General features: G+C 34.0%; 3 protein-coding genes across 7 annotated transcripts; all 3 read right to left on the bottom strand.

The window, feature by feature from the left end:
* Positions 1-256: 256 nt before the first annotated feature.
* LOC140958993 (transcription factor LHW-like) lies at positions 257-6,048 on the bottom strand. Of its 2 annotated transcripts, XM_073416665.1 has the most exons (11): positions 5,836-6,047; positions 5,154-5,714; positions 4,330-4,533; positions 3,352-3,445; positions 3,218-3,259; positions 3,061-3,120; positions 1,679-2,893; positions 1,480-1,581; positions 1,124-1,270; positions 889-1,014; positions 257-546 (listed from the first exon to the last, which is right to left on the bottom strand). In XM_073416665.1, the coding sequence occupies exons 2-11, from the start codon at positions 5,249-5,251 to the stop codon at positions 454-456; spliced, it is 2,181 nt and encodes a 726-aa protein (XP_073272766.1). In that variant the 5' UTR covers positions 5,252-5,714; positions 5,836-6,047; the 3' UTR covers positions 257-453. The 2 variants fall into 2 exon arrangements, with proteins under 2 accessions (XP_073272766.1, XP_073272767.1); XM_073416666.1 differs by lacking the exon at positions 1,480-1,581 and having other exon boundaries at positions 5,836-6,048.
* Positions 6,049-12,074: 6,026 nt separating this feature from the next.
* On the bottom strand, positions 12,075-13,684 carry LOC140959237 (CASP-like protein 5B2). Its single transcript, XM_073417106.1, has 3 exons — positions 13,077-13,684; positions 12,479-12,611; positions 12,075-12,356 (listed from the first exon to the last, which is right to left on the bottom strand). The coding sequence occupies exons 1-3, from the start codon at positions 13,205-13,207 to the stop codon at positions 12,156-12,158; spliced, it is 465 nt and encodes a 154-aa protein (XP_073273207.1). The 5' UTR covers positions 13,208-13,684; the 3' UTR covers positions 12,075-12,155.
* A 1,246-nt stretch (positions 13,685-14,930) lies between these two features.
* Positions 14,931-19,133, bottom strand: LOC140959236 (PRA1 family protein A1-like). Of its 4 annotated transcripts, none has more exons than XM_073417104.1 (8): positions 18,802-19,133; positions 18,188-18,228; positions 17,957-18,035; positions 17,358-17,444; positions 17,195-17,283; positions 17,036-17,107; positions 16,842-16,960; positions 14,931-15,596 (listed from the first exon to the last, which is right to left on the bottom strand). In XM_073417104.1, exons 1-7 carry the CDS (start codon positions 18,957-18,959, stop codon positions 16,857-16,859), a joined length of 630 nt encoding a protein of 209 aa, XP_073273205.1. In that variant the 5' UTR covers positions 18,960-19,133; the 3' UTR covers positions 14,931-15,596; positions 16,842-16,856. The 4 variants fall into 4 exon arrangements, with proteins under 4 accessions (XP_073273205.1, XP_073273204.1, XP_073273202.1 ...); XM_073417103.1 differs by lacking the exon at positions 14,931-15,596 and adding an exon at positions 15,728-16,116; XM_073417101.1 differs by lacking the exon at positions 14,931-15,596 and adding an exon at positions 15,728-16,064.
* Position 19,134: the final 1 nt, after the last annotated feature.

Raw genomic sequence — 19,134 nt, 5'->3', positions numbered from 1 at the left:
AACTACATTCCTAAGAAAATTGCGTGTGGCTGGTGGTATACTCTCATTGTGTGAGCCGACCATGTAAAAATTTTCATGATGTTGCCTTAAGATCCAAACCGTTTCCTTAGGCTGTCGATTTATGAGAAATAGTTTGCTGAGTTTTTATGTCGACATTTCTAATTGTCTACGTGTTCCTGCCTGTATCAGTCAGCACGGGTTTTCATGAACAATCTTGTAAAATTTTCTACCTCGTCGATTATATGTTTGGATGCAATGTGAACATTCATCACTCAATAACTAGCGGTGAACATCTACGTGGTGTGATAACATACCACCAAAGTGCTATACAGTCTACAAATCACACATCTCCACACAAGATTGATTTTGAGATTATATCTCATGCATATATAGCACAAACCAAACCTAATACAATTGGATTTTGGGGTGGGGGGGGGGGGGGGCCAAAACCTTTCAAACGTTTGTTTTATTTCCAATTGGCATAGGATGTTGCATAAGTTTCATCAGAGGCCAGAAGATATCCAATCGTTGGAAGCTCCCTGTTGCCTGCAAGGAAAAATGAAAAAAAGTACATATTTAGAGGGAGAATGGATAAATTTTATGCGATACGAGTTAGGATATGACATTGGGGACAGTTGCCCTAAAACCAAAGAGTGTGTGTGTACACACACACACACACACACACATGTTTTCAAATTTATTTCATAGTTAAAGATGCATTAATCATCTTGACCAACTAAAAATTCTTAGGTACCCTTGGCGGTAGCAAGTATTTGATCAAACTTTGATTGGATTTTGATTTAGCCATGGGCTGACAGCATTTATCATGCAAACAAAATTATTTAGGTGCAAAAGCAATATGGGGTTCTAAGAACAATAAATCTATACCTCGACGATGAAGTGCGCCCACGAATTTTCAGAACATTTCTCCATGACAGCCTTCAGGATGGTTAATTGTAAACGCTGAATGACATCAGCAATTTCCAGGAACCGCCCGTGGTCAGTACACAGCATCTGGCCGTACGATGAGTATATTAGCCAAAAAGAAAAAAAGAAACTATCGGCCTTAATGTTTATCAGCCACAACACAATTCATCGATTGAAGATTAGAATACATGCTTGCCTCGATAAGCATTTCTCCAGGATTGTCGAGATCTTTAACAATTATTGGGCATTGATGCTGCTCATTTCCTAATTCTACTGCCCAACTTGTCCCATTTTGATGAACAGGGTTTACTTCAGATGTAATTGTTGTGTTGGGTTTGGTTGCCTGTGAAGGTATTCAAAAGTGATTTACGTCTTCCGTTGCAGCATAGATTCTAATAGCAATACTTCAACTGAGGTAAAATAAGGCAAAAAAAATTGAAATATCACACCACCAATTTATGGTGGTTACAAGCCTTTCTTCCTCCTTTGTTATCTCTTTAGCATAAAGATGCAGGTGTCCCAAATGGTTTTAAAGGTGATCAATTACATTACCTCTTTCAGGACCTGATGTCGCAGTTTATCAGCTTGATTAGTTACATCCTTCAAAAAAAGCATGTGCTTTATGGTCTTATCTAGGAGTCCATCAATGCTACACTGCATTTATCGTAAAGAAGAAAAACCCCAGAAAAATAAGCATTACAGATTTTGTATTACTCATAGGATAGAAAACAGCAGAACAAGTAGCACTTACTTTATCACTGTTTGGGACAAGATCTCGTAGCTCCTTAATACGGTCCTGGATTAATTGTCTATCCCGTGGCCGAGGCCTCTGATTATTTGCAGTACATAGGTTTCTTTTGTGGGTACTCAACAACCTAGATCCTTTCCTTTGGTTCACGAAACGGTTTCCTTTTCTCAGCTGCTGCTTATCAATTAATGCAGTCATTGTGCTTCCGCTTGACGATGCCGAGGGAGACACGCCAGACTTTGTATTTACTCCCGTATCAACAAATGCTGATGTAAAGAAGCTGAAAGGAGCTGTATTGCCTTCACCTGAGGCATTTCGTTTGAGTTTATTACACATCATAGGAGAGGAAGTAAAAACTTTTCCAGGAGACATCTTTAATGCCGTAGCAGGATTGGGTTGATTCGGAGAATTATCATCAGTACTGCTATAAGCATCAGCAGCAACAGTTTCTATGAGGTGCTCCATTTCATCATCTTTCTGTATGGATGCAGCAGATTCGAACAAATCCATCCAATAGGTGAGATCTCTATCATTGGTTGAGCTCCAAAGTGCATCGTGACCTGAGATAGGGGGGTCATATACATGATCGCAGTAACCCACTACAGCTGGTCCAAATGCTTTTTGCTGTTCATATTCATTAGAGATGCTCAGAAGAGTACCTCCGGTTTCAGAATCATAGACAAAGTCATTGCTGATAGAATTTGGTTCTATTGAACCTTCCTCAAAGTAAAAATCACCCAGATCATTAACAAATTCACCATGCTTCATCCATTGGAAATTATCACAAAGAGGAAAGGGCCTCACCTTTTCATTGAGAGAATAAGGTTTAAAAAGGACACTTTCTGATACCTCAGCTTTGTCGTCTTCACATGTTAGACGACTCAATGACTGCAAGCCACTTTCTTTATCAATCGGATTTCCATAAGAATTTGCCAAACCAGCTATAAATGGGTTGCACAAATCTTGAACAATGAATGCTGGCACCACCATCTGATCTGCAACAAATATGTTGCAAGCTTCTGAACCATTGGAATGGATGGTTTTTTGGTCTTCGTTTCTATTATTCGTAGTAACGATTGATGGCTCCTCGAGATTGTCTAGGTCAGTAGGCATGAGAGAAAATTTCTGAATTGGAGATACGGCATCATATCTCTCACATCTCTTGTAGGAATCGAAGTTTTGTCGGACAAAAGAAACCAGCACAGCATCTTCAGCTACCTGATTCATTCATGAGATTACTGATTTAAGAGAGATAAATAATATTAGTCACACCACCATTGACTTTCGCAGGTTTATGAAGACAATGTAAGATACTAAAGTGATCACACCAATTTCACATCGACCAAAATTGCCGAAATCTCGATGTTCGTAAATCGAAAACTGACCGTTTCCACAGATCCTAGCTGCAGAACTCCGTGTGGAATAACCGGCAAAAGCAATATTGTCTGCATGAGGACTCATCATGTGCTAAATATATATTGAATGTTAAATATCACTCAAATCAACAAGAAATGGTCGATTTTGTTTTCACAGTTATATTACCTTTATACCAGCTACAAACTGGAGCAGCCATTCATCCGGATACTGCTGAATGGGCAAACTAGGTAAGCTTGTTTTCATATGCCAATAACATATAAATGTGAGCAAAGATTACAGATTCTGTTCAAGACACACACCTCGGCAGCAAAAACAGAATCAAACACATCAGCTGCTATATTGTCAGAGTAAATCCATCGAGGAACTCCAGTAAAAGCTGCTACACCAACAACCCTGCATAATTGCACATATAAGTGAGTTGACAAATGAAAACAAATAATCTGAGAATTCTCTGTATAATATATATGTCAAACCAACTTACAAACACAACTTAAACAGTTAATAATTCTTTGATGCACTACTTTCAAAATTTTATGTCTCCGATTCTCAATATATTATATCAGTCAAATCACCTTACATCCGCAATTTCAACAGGCAATAATCTTATCTCTTATGGTGCACTGATTCCAGATTTTACTGATACATAAGTAAGCAATCCTGATTCATGAACATATGTTTCGCTTTTCCACTGCTGATGGGAGATTATTACCCAAGATTGAAATCAAAGTAACCACAAGGCACAACTATGGAATTTCGAGAATAGTTCAACGATCACATACGATAGAGGTCCTAAGCACAATAATCAAAGCGGGCCTAACCCATAGTTCAAATCAAGTTAAAATGATCCAACAAAATATATAGAAACGGTATGTCTGAAGGATCTCATTTCAGTATAAAAAAATGTCTCTCAATAAACTTAACATACTTTTCAGACCAAGTGGAATTAAAACAGAAGGTAAATCAACTTCATTATAGGCTTGAGATCAAATGATGCTGCCGGCACATGATTCCTAGATTGAGGATCAGATAATATCATAACTAAGGCCTTGGCAGCTCAAGACGGAAATTACAACCCACTTCTCATACCAAGGGGAGTCGCAACTCGCAAGTAAAACAATCGGTAAATCAAAATCATATAGAAGTTTTGAGATCAACTGGTGCTTCAGATTTATGAGCGCTCGCAGAGTTACAGTAGATTATAACGATTATGACTTCAAAAGCTGAAAATAGATGATTACACAAAAAGCAACTCACGGAAAAAGACAAGCAAAGCTCACCCCTTCCCAAAAACATGAGAAGCACTAGACATTTCAGCCACTGAAAGTCCGATTGGACATTCACCGAGAGATCCATCAAGTAATCTTGAATTAAAATTGGAGCACAGTACATCATCCGAGCTGTCAAAGTAGAAATCTTGCATTGGCACCACGGAATCTCTTTGTTTCGTGACATCACAGAAGCTATCTTCCCATGTCAAAACCCTGAATATCATGTCATTTTTTATTTAAAACAGTCAAGAAATTTAATGAACACCAACAAAAGCACCAAGGACAGAATTTTCTTAAAATGATAATCGCACCGTGTAGTATTAGTATATATAATTTTGGGGGAGGAAGAAACAAAGGCATAAAGCTGTAAACTTAAGTTTATAAGATTTAGTACAGAATCCTTGGCATGTTCACACTTCAAGATCAAATCGCAAATGTATCATTTGACTCCTAGAAACAATTGTGGGGTTGGAGCTGACTCGTAGAAATAATTTCATTGGACCAAAAACAAATTCCCCCTGAAAAAACACCCCCTGGTATCTTTGCCGTGGAACTGACCCCATTTTGATGCTCACTTATTCCTAGTTCCTACTACACAAATATCACTGAGGTCTACCGAGGCTTAAAAATGATTATAAGCTACAAGATTGAGGCTTCCACATTACAGTATTAACAAAGACAAAGAAGAAAGTACATGTGAAAGACATGTATTTATCACTGAACAATCGGGTTGAATTCCGAGGATGTGGTATTACCATGGTTCATATAAGAGACTCGCACACAAGCGCACTGAAAAACATATATGTGATTGAAGCGTCTGAGAGATGACTTACATTTCAGGTTGGTACTTAAGTTTCCAGAACGTCGCATATTTCCATGGAGAATTGCAGCAAAGGCTTTGGAGAAACGACCTCAAGGAACTAATCCTCATGGATAAAAATTTTGAAATATCTTAAATTACAAATAAAAACCAACCAGTTAAACAGAAAACACTAGCTGCCCCTATACGATGCTCGTCCTGCCTGTACTATCCTTAGGGTATCTCTTCGTTTCTTTGGAGGTTCTATTGGCTTCAATAACAGAGAAATCAACATCTTCAACCGTAAGGGTTTGTGATACACCGGTTATAAAGCTATTTTAAATGGTACTATCAGTGAGAGAACTGTGAATACTTTCTTTCCATATGTGTCCCAGATATTTTATAAGTAGATATACTGAAAAACTACTAAACAGGTGATTAGAACTTGATGGAATCTGCGCGCCTGATCACACGTAAACCACCAAATTCACTTCTGTAATGCCGACGCGAACTACAGCCGAATGCACACGTCCGAAACCGTAAATTTCCCACTGTATCACGCACAAGCCACCGAATTTTTATTTTATCTAAAAAACTGCAAAATAACCCGCAGTATTAGCCAAAAACCACATATATCCACCAAATCCAGGCAGCAAAGACAAGCAAATAGCAATGAAACAAAAGTTCGAACACACAGAATACAGAGGACGACTTACATTATAGTAGACTTTCAACTAACGGAATGGTGGAAAAATTGAAACTCGTTTGCCTCCATTACCAACGTTTTCAAACTTGATCGCAGAAATCTGTGATTGGATACGAATCGATATGTTCGGATGATCGAAAAGTGGGGGTGGATTGGGGCAAATTGCTTTTGACTTTTAAATTATATCATAGTGGAGAGTGATTTATAGGGTTTCCTGGCCCAGTCGGCTCTGCCTTTTAACTAAAATATGTTTTCCGGATTTGAAATTTGTCTAGAGTTGGATTTAATGATTCCTTTGGAGCACTTTGATTCCGGGCCCACTAACGTAATATACCTGTTTTTTTTTTTTTTTTTTGGAGTTGACGATTAGATTAGAATTTGGACAAATCACCTTGAAAACAAGTTTTTAATGCTTTTCATGGGGGTTAGATATTTGATGGTGTCAACATTAACCCAAATACATTTAATTTTTTTCTTGAAAAAAAAAGAAGGAAGAAAATTTAAAACGAATATATCTATTTAGGTATGGTTTGATGCACTCGATGAATACAGGATGACGCATAATATTTTATTCGTCTCGTGCTTGTCTCGTTTTTTAGTCATCTCAAATTTATTAATGGTCCGTTATGATAATACATGTGAGTTTTATTAGAAATTCATCTCTACCCACATAATGAACTTATGATACGTATGATATGAATGAAATTTTACAATTATATTATTCGACAATCATGGTTGATTCAGGTTTTACAATGACATTTAAGATATTATAAAATAATAAACACAATAATAAGATATGTTAAAAACATATCAAATAATATATTTATCATCTCTATACATTACTCGTTAGAGTAGGTCTCTCGTGAGACGGTCTCACGAATCTTTATCTGTAAGACGGGTCAATCTTATCGATATTCACAAAAAAAAGTAATACTCTTAACATCAAAAGTAATATTTTTTCATGGATGACCGAAATAAGAGACATGTCTCACAAAATACGACCCGTGAGACCGTCTCAAACAAGTTTTTGCCTACTCATTATTATCTTATCTATATTTCATGGCGCTCATTGTTAATATTTTATTCATCTCATTCATAACATCAAATAGTATATTACAAACATTGAATAAACAAAAAAAAAAAGTGAACTCTCGAACAACATATTCAATCTATCTCTATGGATCATCGACATTTTGATAATAAAATGAGACGAAAAAATATATATAATACGAGGAGAGTTATTTTGTTCTTTATAAGAAAAAGATACTACTTGACATGCTACAAAGATACTACCTAGACTTGTACAATTTTCATATGATAATTCAAATCAATCTAAAAAAAACATCACATATTATATAAACCGGGGCACCGACAAGTAGAAATGTAAAAAAAATTGACCAATCTTATAGATAAAAATCTGTGAGACCGTCTCATAATATATCTATTTTTATTGACATAATAAATTGCATATCCCAATAACTGAATAGCACGTATGAGATAATCAAAGACAATATTGTTTATAGTAAGCATATCCAAATGTGTATTATTGGTTTAAAAAATACGTAATTCACAGCTTTATTTTATTTTTAAGTTGACTTATTAGCTCCAATTATTCATAATTAAACATATATTGCATCACTGACTCTTCCAGATTCAATGAACAAACTCAATTCATTATTTGATAAGTTGAGTAACGTTTTGTGCGCCTGCCTCCTTAGTCTGACTTATAAAATTCAGCCAAGTTACGTATCTAACCACTTATTTCGATATTTTACTTGTTTTGAGGCATGAATATATGTGGGCAAGTATAATATTTTGTTATAAGATAAAAATGTTGATAAAATTCGAACATATATCCGATTAAAAAAGAATATATATTGATCAATATAAATTGAGTAGGTCTCTTGTGAGACGGTCTCACGAATCTTTATCTGTAAGATGGGTCAATCCTATCGATATTCACAATAAAAAGTAATACTCTTAGCATAAAAAGTAATATTTTTTCATGAATGATCCAAATAAGATATCTGTCTCACAAAATACGACCCGTGAGACCGTCTCACACTAATTTTTGCCATATAAATTTAGAAAAAAAATGTCTTACCGTTGCATTTATAGATTTCCAAGTACATCAATCGAAAGATCAATATACATCACGAATGTTTAATTACTTAGAAAAACGTTTAGAACTAAATCACAACATATATCGGCTATATAATATTATTTCTCTATGATTCAATTAAGAGTAAGTCTTTTGTGGTATAGAGTCATGGAGTTTTATTCGTAAGATATATCAACTATGTCATATTTAAAATAAAAAGTAATATTTTTTTACGAATGATCAAATAAAAAATGTGTATCATAAAATTGATTAATAAAATCGTTTCATGAGAATTTTAATATTTAATTAATGACAAAAGCTTGTGTGAAACGATCTCACGGGTCGTATTTTATGAGACAGATATCTTATTTGGGTCATCCATAAAAAAATATTAATTTTTATGCTAAGAGTATTATTTTTTATTGTGAATATCGATAGTATTGACCCGTCTCACAGATAAAGATTCGTGATATGATCTTATAAAAGACCTACTCATGATTAATAGACCACTGCCATGTTCTCATTTTACTTGTACTTGAATCTTATTAGATAAAACCATGTATAGATTACTTAATTTTCTAGCAAAAGTCTTTCTTTTATACATATATATTGTAGTGTAATTTAGTGACTCGTCATCATATTATTTACATAATCGGTAAAGTTCACACCGCAACGAGATAAAATTTAAAAAATGTGTCGAGCGGCCAATCGAAGAATGAAAACATTTTAACGTGACGTAAACGTTACGTAATCTGTCCCAAGATGACGATATGATGCTCCCTAGTGGGGAGACAAGACATGTCATGACAGCACCCAAAACTCAATTTCCATCGCAATTTCTACAGACATTTATATATTTTATTTATATTTATTTATTATTAATTTACATATAATTAACTTCAAAATAATTTAATTTATACGTCAAATATAAAAATCATCTCCGACCATTTATTTCTAAACTCTATACTAAAAAAAATATTATCATAATATTTTCTATTATTTTATTTACAACAAACACAAAATATTTATTAACTTAATTAAAATATCAATACATTAATTTTATCTTTAAAAAATTACATCGTATGTATAATTTTTATTTATAGTTTTGATTGTTATATAGCATGTTAACTAATTAAAAGTTGATTATTTAAGTGATTAAATATGCAATTATAAAACATTAATTGATGTGATAATTTATCAAATAAATAAAGGTAATTTAAATAAAAGGTAAATTTACGAAATAATATAATGAAATTAATTATAACTATTAACTTAGAATAAATTACATCAAACAATTAAAATATATAAAACAAAACCATAAAAATTATAATTATATATTAATAAATAGAAACAATAAACAAACAAATAATTAACTTAAAATTCATTTGACTCGCTTCTCTGAAGAATTACCAGCCAGCCACGTCATACTTCATAATTTTGTATCTTTCAACCTCGCACTTAGATATGTAAATAAATCAAATCATTTGCGAGCTATTCGGAGCTCGGTTCGATAAAAAGTTCGTTTGTTAATTATATCAAGTCAAACTCAAGCTCGAAAATTTAATCAAACCAAGCTCAAGCCTAAAGATATTCGGCTTGAGCTCGCAAACATGTTTGATAACAGGTTCGCGAGCTCGAGCTCGACTTGTTTAGGTGGCTCGTAAGCTCGAGCTCGACTCGTTTAGGTGGCGCGTAAGCGCGAACTTAGCTCATTTATCGAGTTGACAAATAAAAATATTAGTATTAATGTCAATGGAAGGAATTAAACACAAAACATAGTTGAAAAAAATATGAATTTACACCACATAGTCACAATTATATTTTTTATCTTACTTGCATATCATTATACTAAAATTTTCTTTAAAAATTAAAACATAATAAATTAACAGAAATACATCAACTTATTCTTTTTTCTCTAAAAAATGTACATCACCAAGTCATATATACGTTAAGTAACTTTACAAATTATTATCCTAAAATATTATAATAATTGAATATAATGAATTTATATTTATTAAAAAATAAAATTTATTTGGAACACAGCGAATTGAGTATTACATGAGTGAAATTATTGCAATTTTATTTATATGGTGATACCAGTGTATGAAGAATATTTGTTATCTGGATGCTGGATGTATTATTTTGGGACGTTTAATAATATAACGAGTTTATGTTTTTTAGTTGTTATTTTTGTCGTTTTGGTTATTTATGAATGAATTTATATTTTTATGTCTGATTTAAAATTAGTTCATAGATAAATTTAATTTTTAACAAGCTCAAACTCGAGCTCAATTCTATGCTTTACGAGCTCGAAAACGAGCCAAACTCAAGCCACACTTGTTAAACATGATACACGAGCTATTAATGAATCAAGCTCGAGCTCGGCTTGATTAACATGATAAACGAGCTTTTAACGAGTCGAGCTCGAGCTTAGTACTTTCAATACAAACCGAGCAAGAGCCTGATAATAGAAGCTCGAATCGAGCTCGAGCCTCAAACAATCTTAAACAAATTAAGCTCCAGCCTGATACTGTTTGGTTTGGTTTGGTTTGGATCGTTTACATCCCTACTCGCACTCATGCATTTTTATTCTCATTATTTTTTTTTAAAAAAAATAAATTCTATTACTATATACACTTATCATTCATTTATTCAACTCCTTTCGAATTCCCAAAATACCATATTAAAAATCTCTCTCAATTTTATCAAATATTTATTCAAGCATAATTAATTTAATAATGTCTTCCAAACAAATATTACACGATTTAACACGTCGTAACCGTACTAAAAAAATTATATCATGTCGATACAATGACTTGTAGCCATATATTATGCCGCCGAAGTACAAAAATATTGGATTCGAGACCTAATTCTCTGAAAAAACGTATCATCAGAAAACAATACAAGATATAAATTGTAAACTCGATTCTCAAAACATGAATGAACATTAATACAGGAGAACTTTGAAATTTAGGGTTTGATAAGCCAAAGATAGCTGTCAAAAGAAGCAGGTTCAACAGATGTTACTGGGGCCTATTGTTTATGCTTTCTGCTCCCTTGGCAATAACAATCACAACTCGAACTTTTCGTTGTTAAAAAAATACAACTAATATATCGTTACAACGATATTTACAATCATTATATCGCGAAATTTTACTGCTATATCACGAGATTTTGTATTCAATATATAGTAAAATTTTGACAAATTTAATTTTTGCATTGAATTTTTTTGTTCTACAAATTGATGTACAAATATAGATGTACATGTAGCATCACTCTAATTTCAATTACTATTTTATCCATATTTTAACAAAATTAATATGAATAAAATATACGTTTGTCAATGTACAAGCAAGCTGAAGCTCAAACTTGATTTATGCTAGATAACATTTAGCTTGTCGACTTTGAATTCGAAGGGTTAAAAAATTAATCGAGTCAAATTCGAGCTTAGAACCCTCCACTCAATTAAACTTGAGTAAAGAAACTATTTTGAACGATCCCAAGTAAGGTTCTACTCAAATTCAACACTGATACTCACTGAAAATTTAGAGTTCGGTTCCAACAGGTGATAACAGTCGGAATGCAAACATCGAATTTACTCTAGGCCTGAAATCATGAAAGGAACCGTTAGAAAGGGGCCGGGAAGATGTCTCGACGTAATCTCTACGACGCTCAAGTCAAAAACTGAGAATATAATGAGAGAGCGGCTAAGAGTGCTGCTGAAAGTCAATATAGCGAATCCTGAATTAGACACTCAAACCTGGTATTTATAGGATAATACATAGACCTGTCATTGGACTTCTACCTGGGCTAGGGATGGGCTGGGGTTTTGGACTTGATCTCGAGGGGCCCATTGATGAGGTATCAAACACGAATCATATCAACTTCTACTTTAATACAGCATCGATTAGATCAAGAGAAGATCAAATAATTTCAAGAAGAAACTGACAGAAACTAGAAGAAATAATTTTTTGTCGCAAATGCTATCCCACGATCCCAAGTAAGGTGCTACTCAAATTCAACACGAATCATATCAACTTCAACTTTAATATAGTATCGATTAGATCAAGAGAAGATCAAATAATTTCAAGAAGAAACTAGAAGGAATAAATTTTCGTCACAAACGCTATCGCGGCGAATCTAGAATCCCATGAGAGAAGTATCTGTCTTTATCCAACCGATACTCTTGGGAAATAAATATGTAAAACACGCAGTGAAAATTTCAATATTTAAACTGAAGCCGATATCCAAAACATTACATAAGATGACACTGCAACAAGGAACCATGTGATAAATGATAGAGCTATAGAGAGCTCAAATCTGTTACATGGAAGATGCGTCGGACCAGTACAAACCTTCAAGTCTTTTGCATATAAAACTGCAATCCCTGATGATGAGCACGCAGCAGCAAGTGATAATGTTGCTGTTACCTGCATTTTAGCATTATGATTATTCAAAAAGTCGCGAATAAACCATGAAAAACAGGACCACATTGAGCAGGGTACTCATCGATGCAGCAACTACAATTTAAAGGGCGTCCGTTAGAAATTACCCAATCACCAACAACAAACAGGCTCACTAGAACTGGTCTATGAAGGTCTCTTTTTATCCGCAAAGCATACATATCAAGACATGCAAGTCCAAAGCTCCATAAAACTTGAAGCCCCATCGAAGCAACAAGGTAGCTGATCAATCCAAGGCCAAATTGAATCAAAACAATGAAATGACGATTGGAAGAGAAGAAAATCTTGTGTAGATCACCAAAACAAAGGTAAAAATTTCAAGCAATTCCCATGCTTTCCGAGCAAACCAAGCTCAAGCAAGAATTTAACTTTCCACACCATGTAGCAACAGATCCTAAGTATCTGCATAATTCTTAATCACCCATGCTTTCCGACCAAACCAAGCTCAAGCAAGAATTTAACTTTAAACATCATGTAGCAACAGATCCTATGTATCTGCATAATTCTTAATCAGAGACCACAACTTCTGATGGGCTTACAGTAAAGTCAAAACTGGAAATTGCCAATTAACTCAAGACATAAAAAAAAAATAATAACGAACAGAGAATCTTGTTCGCTAACTTCACCAAACAGAATCTCTAAGCAATAAATAAGAAAATAAAGAGGCAGAAGAGAAATCAGATTTACCAATATGCTGTGAAGTTAGAAAACCCAAGAGCTGAAACCATAGCTCCAATGGAACCAGCTGCAAATAAACACTGCCCAATTCTTAACAGCAAGCCACTCACAGTTCCTGGACTTCCAAACAAATCCTTCATCTTTACCTCAAGGAAAAAAAATGTCTTTCCTTGCTTCAAATCTGAAGGGCCCTTCTCCTAAGAAATGAAAAAAGGCCAAAGGGCCCTCTCCAAACCCCTAGATTCCTCTTATCACCCCCATTTTCGCAAACCCACTTCAATAAACTATTCTCCGAATTCATACAATTCCAAAATTCGCTTATGTAGTGCTCAGCATGCGTGAATGGAGTAGTTGGTTTGATTGGGGCACGATAAATTTGGTCCACCCCACGGTAATACGACCAAAAGAACCGTTGGGGTTCGTTCCAAGAAAATCATGACAAAAAATCTCGATAGGGATCTCTGTCATATAAGCATGTATTTTTTGACATGTTAACGTACACAAATTTCGATTTCAGAGTCATTATCAGTAATATTTAATGGAGGAAGAACACCGTAACAGCGACTGAAATTGCGTGTTAAAAATTAAATCTTTTTAAAAAAAATCTCATTATTTAATGGTTTGTCTCGGTCGGGACCACTTCAGTTCAATTTGTCTTCTGTATGTTCCGTATAATTCGATAGATCCTATACTATATCAAGTCAAATTCACCATTTTATTAATTAATATATAAATTTAAAAAATGTTTCATACGTGTATTGGTAATACAATGATGATAAATATAGGTAAAATGTTATATGTACTATGAAAGTTTCAATTGAGATATGAAATATATTTGATATGATAAAATTATCTTTGTATTCGAAAAATATTTCAAAAATACATTTAAATAGTTTTGTTATTTCAAATGACTGAATATAAATATAGGAGTAGTGTTATTACATCAATTATATTTAATTATTTTACTAATATATGAGATATTTAAAATTTGTTAAAATATATTTACAATGATATAATAATTTTACTATTAGAAAGACTAAAAAATAAGAGAGAAAAAAATTTACTTTCTTTCGTACATAGAGCAATTTTAGAGTAAATTTGAAGAAGTATACTCATTTTTTTTGAAACAAAGTATACTCATTTTTTTAAAAAGAGAAACTTTTATAAATTGTAAAAGTGGGATTTATTTAAGAGCCTCTTAAACAAATAAACCTTTAAAATAAATTGGATATATTGTATTTCTTTGGTTTAAATGAATATACAAAAGGAAGAGATGTTAAAACAAGAAGAAAAGAACACTACACAATCTACACGATTGAAAATAAAGTAACCAAAATCAAACTACAAAATCCTCTAAAAATAAAAAGATTCCCCAATAATTAAATTAACCATATAATTAACAAATAAATTTATATTCACATGGTGGTTAAAAAAGAAAATACTATATTCACATGGAAAATGTATGGCTAACCTTTCCCCGAACATATATTTGATCGGACTTCACACACCACCGTCGCAACCACAAGCACCGGTGCTGCTGCTAGTGTCTCCATATCACCGAGGTTTGGTGCGGAGACAAAAGCAGGCCGACCCAATCAACAGCATGAAGCCGCAAGTCGTCGCAACAGCTTGAGCCCAGTTCAAGTAAAATCCCATTTTGATTTTTCCACAGCTAAAAATCCGTGATCAATTAGCATCAATAGTTTTGACCAAGCAAGAAATCATTAAGAAATGGGAATATAAAAGGTATCGTCAAGGAATCAGCGATATATGGTACAGTGAATTTCAAGTTCGCCAATACTTTCTTACAAATGTGTATCAATTTGCTTTCTTGGAGACTGCTAGTTACTGATATATTGCGTATTTTCTTTATTTATGTGAAGCATACAACTGCAAGTGCCTTACATAAGAAGTTTATATTTAAATAAATGGTTACGTAACTCTTCACGTGCCCCCGAAGACCACAAAAAGTCACCTAATAAGCAACAATTCTTTAAGTGCCACTTTTTATCTCTATATGATATATGATAATTCTTCACAAGTATAACAACTATTCAATAGAAATTGTTTTGCGTTTATTGATTATGAGAAAGGTACAGGTTTCTCAATTATTTTTAATTAGATGCGCGAAAATTTTATCAGTAAATGTCAAGATATACAAGAGTATATGTCAAGATATATGATTTGTAGTTAGTTTATTATCTTGTCACCATTTGCAAGGAATTTGGCATCCACGCTCCCAATATCGACCAATTCACCTACCCTTTGCATTCTCGTCTCGTCTCAATCCATAAATGTTTTGTTGGGAAGTTCCTAGTCAATCCAAAATGCACATATTGAAGTTGGGCACTAATTTACCTTCTAAAAGATATCAAACGGCTTCTATGTTCACTAGATATATTAAAAATAGCTATAGCGAAAATGATTGCATATTGCATTGACGGTTGATATTTAAATGATATATGAATCCCTAATAACATTCTTGTATCTGTGTTTAGTTCTTGTCCAACCAAAATTTTTACGCAATCCCTGTTTCACACAAAAAAATATTTACACACTACCTAAGCTTCAAATTGTTTTCTAGATGAAATTCAACACAAAACATTAAAAATATGATATTAATATATAATATTTGAGTACAAAATGTTTAAGATCTGACATCAAGTAATATATGGTTTTTTAGTATTCAAACATGTACAACAAGTATTAGTATCAATGACTAGTCTTTTCTCGGATGAAAATCGGTACAAAATATTAAAAAGTAGACAAAGGTTCACCATAATAGGAATTCTTTAATATAAAATCCAAAAGATTTCACATAACCAAATTAAAAACGTCAATAACCGGAGAAATCTAACAAGGAGTTCAAGAAATTTACAACCTTTTACCAATCTGCTTTCTTGAAATTCGAAAGTATGATATGGAAAAAAGTTGAAAAGCCAACCGTGCGTAGAGAACAGATGTGTTGTTACCATGAGTCCATGACGAACAAGTACCCTACATAACGAAGTAAATATCATCACAAGTTTTCTAACGGCAGGCTTAGTACCGGAGATGGTATCGGAAAAGGAGTTTGATTTTCACATGGTAACATAACATGGGAACTAGAAAGATTAAACAGATCCACCGCACGAAGATGGAGACAAGATTTGTTCAACGTGAATAATAACTCATTCACAAGATGCCTAAATGCTTGTTCGTTACACATGCTAACCATTAACTTCAAATAAATCACAAGGATAAAAGGTGAAGTTTACACATTTTATTTTACAAACTGAGAGAAACGTACGCTATATTAAATACAGTTGTTAACTGGCAGCTTGTTTTTCAACTGACACCAGGATTTTTGAACAGGTAGTAAGACTGCTTCCGTTATTTCCTCATTTTTACACTAACTATTGATACCATGATATTCGGATAGTAAAACTAAAGCTGTATTCTTTAGTTAACCACTACCCGCCTATCCTGTTTCCCAAATGTCAGAGAAAATGTGTGATTTAAAATTATGACGCCAGCAATGTACTCTTGCCAAAGAAAAAAATGATGTAATTTAGGATAAAGCAATACATGAGGCATCGTACCCACATAAACAGTCTCGAGAACAGAAATATTTTCCACATTTTGAGACCACAAAGAAAAATAATCCCCCTTGATACAATCGTGCAACTACACAAACAAGACAACCACAACATATAAGATAAAATACACAACAAAAATTAAGAGGAAGGAAGACAGAGAGATTAATTAGATGTTGATCAAAGCAAAGTAACTTACTTTCTCTTTCCCTAGCTACAGCTCACTATAGTTGCGCCAAACTGCACGGAATTCCTCGCGGAATGTGTTCAAACGAGCTTTGAGATTTGGTGTTCTAAAGCTTGCATGAATGAGGGTGGCTGAGGAGGGAGAGGGGATTTTGTAATTCGAGGCCATTAGAATCACAAAGGAAAAAAACCATAATTTTTTTTTACCAAGAAGTCCAATGGCGAGTGCCCACAAGAGAGTAAGAAGGCCACAAGAAACAAACCAGAGGATGAAACCAACTGCAAGTACAATATTATAGAAAAATCATCACAGCTTACTCTTCAGATGGCACTCCTTTTCCATGGAAAGAGCTAAAAATTCCTTACCCACAGAAGATAACAAGACAAATACCCAACGAGGTTGTCCACATACATGAATTGCTCTTTTTGCAGATGGTCGCCCACGAATTACAGGCCTAAATAAATGACATATCTAGGTAAGGGGCAGCGTTAGGAAGTTTAACAATTTCAAAGTTGCAAATGAACTTACGTAAGTGGAGGTCTCATTTTGGCAGCTAAATGTGGAGAAAACTTTCTGGCAGTTCTCGTGACCTTTTCACTGAAAGTACCTGCAAAGCTGTATGAATATTTATTAATAAAGAAATAATAACTAATATATTTAAATGAATCAGCTCTAGCTTCACTGAATCAAAGAAGGTGGAGGGCTTCACAGGGCACGGAAATGGCATAATCATTATATTGACCCAACCAACCCACATAGTTCAAATGAAAATCAACTGTTCGCCATAATTTCTTCATATCCTATAGTGCTTGCTATGGAATAGCAGCCATGGCACAACAATAAAAGGAGCATAATATCAAATTTAACTTGTAGATAAAACATAACAGCAATCAGTCATTTTTTCAGCTGAATCAACAATAATTTGCTTTAGACGAACTTAAAGTGACTGCTGTATACCATATCCCAATTGCGTGTTATTCATTTGATTCCAGAGTAGATCATCCATCCAGCCAAATAAGGAAAACAAAAAAATAACTTAAATATATTGATGACGAATTCTTACGGACTTCAGATTAAATACCCATAAGAAAATAGCACATACAGGCAGCTTCTTTGGAAATTCATACCTATCATTCAGAAATGCAATGCTCAGTGCTGTCATTAATGCAGCTACAATAGCAAGTGGTCTCCGAAGAAATCCCAAACCTGAAACTCCAAAGCATGAAGATACTTTTATTAGAAATCAAAGACAAGCATATATACAAATAGCATGACATGTACAGAAACACAAACATACACATGTGAGTGCATGGCATGTATGGATTCAAGTTCTAATAGCGTCATCTTTGGTTCCTTACCAAGAATGAAGACAATCATTATGAAATAATTGGTCCGGTAGCTGAAAAAAACAACACCACAAGTAGCAAGTTAGAATTGCGGGGAAAAACACTTGATAAACTTGTCTGGTGCACATATAGAAAAAACAGCAGAAAACTTAGACCGTGTATTTAAACCTTATTTATTTCACAATTGATAAATTAGAAGCTTAACATATCTAGATAAATTAGAAACTTAATATAGCTATCACTGAAAAGCAAGATACCAGTATTTTCAGATAACAAAAGATTAAAAACATCAGACATTGAACCCATATTTTCGCACAGTTTCTCATATTGTTTTCCTTACCAGTCGCTCCATATCACGAAACCAAAAAATATGCAATCACAAAACTATCGATACACATCATATAATGGATAAATAAACATCTCAAAATCACTGAAACTCGGAAATCATTATGCTCGGAAATCAGATTTCGGTATCGGTCTACAAATGAAGCAGCCCTTGGCCCTAGGGAGTCCTTGATCATCCCCACGCAACAATTCATCGATCCATACTCGAACACAAAAATCAATAATATAATCACATTCGTCATATTTATTTTTATAAGAGTAGTTACAGAGAAGAATCCTACTAATATAGATTGCATTTGAGACGACTGTTCCATTTAGCATAAGAACGCGGGACAGTGAATCGGGCGAAGAATTCTGAAACAGGACGCGGAGGCGACGACCAATCCACTTCTCGCAGAGCCTCGATCAGATCCTCCGTCGTGACGTTTCCCCAATCCATTACTAATATTCAATTAGTCAGATATTTTTATCCAGATGATCGAGAGAAACCCTAGGCACAAACAATCGAAAAACAAAAAGGAAACAACGTAATTTAATTGACGACGGGGGAAATAATTTGGGTTGCAGTGAAGAGATTTGATGGAGAGGAATGTGATTGGTGAGATTATGAAAAT

The sequence above is a fragment of the Primulina huaijiensis genome, chromosome 15 (genome assembly GCF_012295235.1).
Source record: "Primulina huaijiensis isolate GDHJ02 chromosome 15, ASM1229523v2, whole genome shotgun sequence".
NCBI lineage: Eukaryota > Viridiplantae > Streptophyta > Magnoliopsida > Lamiales > Gesneriaceae > Primulina > Primulina huaijiensis.
This window is presented reverse-complemented; position numbering and strand designations above follow the sequence as displayed.